Source organism: Pantherophis guttatus, chromosome 2 (assembly GCF_059756535.1).
Source record: "Pantherophis guttatus breed Tessera chromosome 2, ASM5975653v1, whole genome shotgun sequence".
Lineage (NCBI taxonomy): Eukaryota > Metazoa > Chordata > Lepidosauria > Squamata > Colubridae > Pantherophis > Pantherophis guttatus.
This window is the reverse complement of record NC_142064.1, coordinates 123,068,633-123,071,368: the sequence shown is the minus strand read 5'-3', so window position 1 is coordinate 123,071,368 and position 2,736 is coordinate 123,068,633. Positions and strand designations below refer to the sequence as shown.

Below are 2,736 nucleotides of genomic sequence, written 5' to 3'. Positions count from 1 at the left end.
GTTTATAGCATAATAAAGCAAAGAAAAACAAAGCTAAGGTTGATATCTTAATAGAGATACCTCAGGTTTAGTAACAACAAACTCTACTTGCTTACAATGTACCCTGAGTGCCACTCCTTTTTTTGGCTCTGTCAGATCCAACAAAGAAAGGATAGTATTCTTGAGATCAGCACTGATTTTACTTTGCTTTGTGAATTATCTAAACATTACCTCATTGCTTCTAATGAGTTAACTCAGGACATTTTTGTTCAGTTTCTACTGATCTACTGGTAAATTATGGGTGGGATTGAAGCTACGGCTGCCAGTTTACTGCTTTCATTACTTCTGGAAATAGATTTCTTATCTGGGGTTGCATTTGAATACCTACCTATGAGACAGAATGTAGCTTACTGAGTTTTGGCTAAGCATTTTATGCGGTCACTGCAGTTTGCAAACAACATGTACTTTAATGCAGTGTGTGAAGCTACCCATGTGAGAATCCAACAATTGTATTCAATAAATCATGGTTAGAACAAATTCTGTCTAAGCATGATGTGCAAAGTAGTTTTCAAACAGTTTTTATTGCATTTTTATTTTTTCTATACAGTTTTGGCAATCTAAACATTTAAAGTGAAGATATTGCATCTCTTTTGAATGTTGTCAGTAATCAACCACTCATTCTTTCCTGCAGGGGAGGAAATGAGAGGAATTATGATAGGAACTTCAAATGACTCACTGGTGACCAAATTCATCCTGATCGGATTATCAGAATATCCCAAAACTCAGATTATTCTCTTTTGGTTCCTCTTGATGGTGTATCTCATTAGCTTTCTTGGCAATGGACTCATCATCATGTTGATCATTGCTGACCCCCGACTTCATACCCCCATGTATTTCTTCATTTGTGTCCTTTCCACAATAGACTTTATTCTTACCAACAATGCAGTTCCTGAGATTTTAGTGAACTGCTTCATCTACAGGCCCACAATTTCTTTCTCTAGATGTTTGGTCCAAATGTATATAGGTGTATTTCTGGTTGTAACAGAGTGCATCATTTTGGCAGTCATGGCATATGATCGCTTGGCAGCTGTATGCCAGCCGTTATACTACACGCAGATCATGAGTTGGAAATTATGCTTTTATCTAGTAGCCATGACAGTGGCCTTTTCCTTCATGATGACAGTGGTCATGATGTCCTTGCAGCCCACTGACTTCTGTGGCCATCACACCATCAACCATTTTGCGTGTGAACTGCAATCTTTACTCAAACTGGCTTGTTCCAACAGAGTCAGTGAGCTCTTTATGCATATCTCCAGCTTCTTTCTGGTATTCCCTCCCTTTGGCTTCATAGTTGTGACATACATCCGCATAGGCCTCGCTATACGACATATCAGCTCTACCCAGGGACGCAGAAAAGTCTTCTCTACCTGTAGTTCTCACCTTGCTGTGGTCAGTGTCTTTTATGGAACAATTATGATCATGTACTTGAGACCCGAAGAGAAATCTGTTTCTGAAAAAGACAAGGTCATATCCTTAACATATGGGGCTCTGACTCCCATGCTCAATCCTCTGATCTACAGCCTGAGAAACAAGGATGTCAAGGGGGCATTTTGGAAGCTGATTCAAAGAAAAACCTTAATGTAATGTACACGTATGCTCACCATGTTCCATGTAGGTTTTTATTGCTGACAATCTCTACTAACCTTTTAAAAAGGAATTTAATAACCAGCATTACGACTCCTAATAAACCGACTAGGGCATAAGCAATACTGAATTTTAAGGAGGAATGTATTGGGACTTCAAGAATTAGAACTCACAATGCTTTGGCAGAATATCAAGTTGGGGAATATATTCACAAAGAAGCTGAGAATTTTAGATGCCAAAATACACCCCTAAATACACCATTGTTTCAATTTATTGATGTGTGGGCTTCTCTACAAGTATATATGGTAATACTTTTTAAAAAAATACTTGCTATCCCACAGATAATAGATGCTCACAGACAAGGCATCCATCAATAAGCTGATCCTTGATTTTTTAACCAAAATACCTGTGCTGGAAGGTAATGAGGAGGTGGATTCCGAAGAGGGAGGGGCCGTATTTCATAGGAATAAGAGGTGATTCAGTCCAAATATTCTGTATGAGAGAAAAATGTGGGGAAGACAGCCTTAATAGTTTACTTAATAGTTTTCAAACTACATTGTAGAAGTTGATAGTAGCATTTTTAATACGAAATATTTTGTCTGTAGGTGTGAAACAATAAAGAAATTGCCGGCAAAAATTACCATGTGTTATCCTTGATTTTGAGCCTGACATTTTCATGAATAGCCAGTTTAGTCTCACAATTAAGGCACCAGGCTAGAAGGCAGAAGACTGTGAGTTCAAGTCGTGCCATAGCCATGAAAGTCAGCTGGGTGGGTTTGGGCCAGTCTCAGTCCTACCTACCTCACAGGGTTGTTGTGAGGAAATGGGAGGAAGATGTGTTGGATATGGGCGCTGTCTTGAGTTATTTGTAAAAATAATAAGGGTGGGATACAAATAAATAAATAACAATTTCAAGAAAGTTTACTGGTATTGTATGAAGAGCTGCATCAGGATCTCTGTCTGGTGAAGTTAAGCTTTGGACCTCTAACATACAGTATGTGGTTGCATAGATCTGCTCTGCCAGAGGAATGATTGTAGCCTGTTCAATTATGCAGGAATCACAAAGAATGAAAGAAAATAAATAAAGCATGAAACAGGGAAAGGCATAATGCA

The 2,736-nt window shown here is 38.5% G+C and overlaps 1 protein-coding gene across 1 annotated transcript; it reads left to right on the top strand.

The window, feature by feature from the left end:
• The first annotated feature begins 678 nt into the window (after nt 1–678).
• LOC132710879 (olfactory receptor 13H1-like) lies at nt 679–2,257 on the top strand. The gene has a single exon (XM_087886632.1). It carries the CDS (start codon nt 679–681, stop codon nt 1,621–1,623), a length of 945 nt encoding a protein of 314 aa, XP_087742758.1. The 3' UTR covers nt 1,624–2,257.
• The last annotated feature ends 479 nt before the right edge of the window (nt 2,258–2,736 follow it).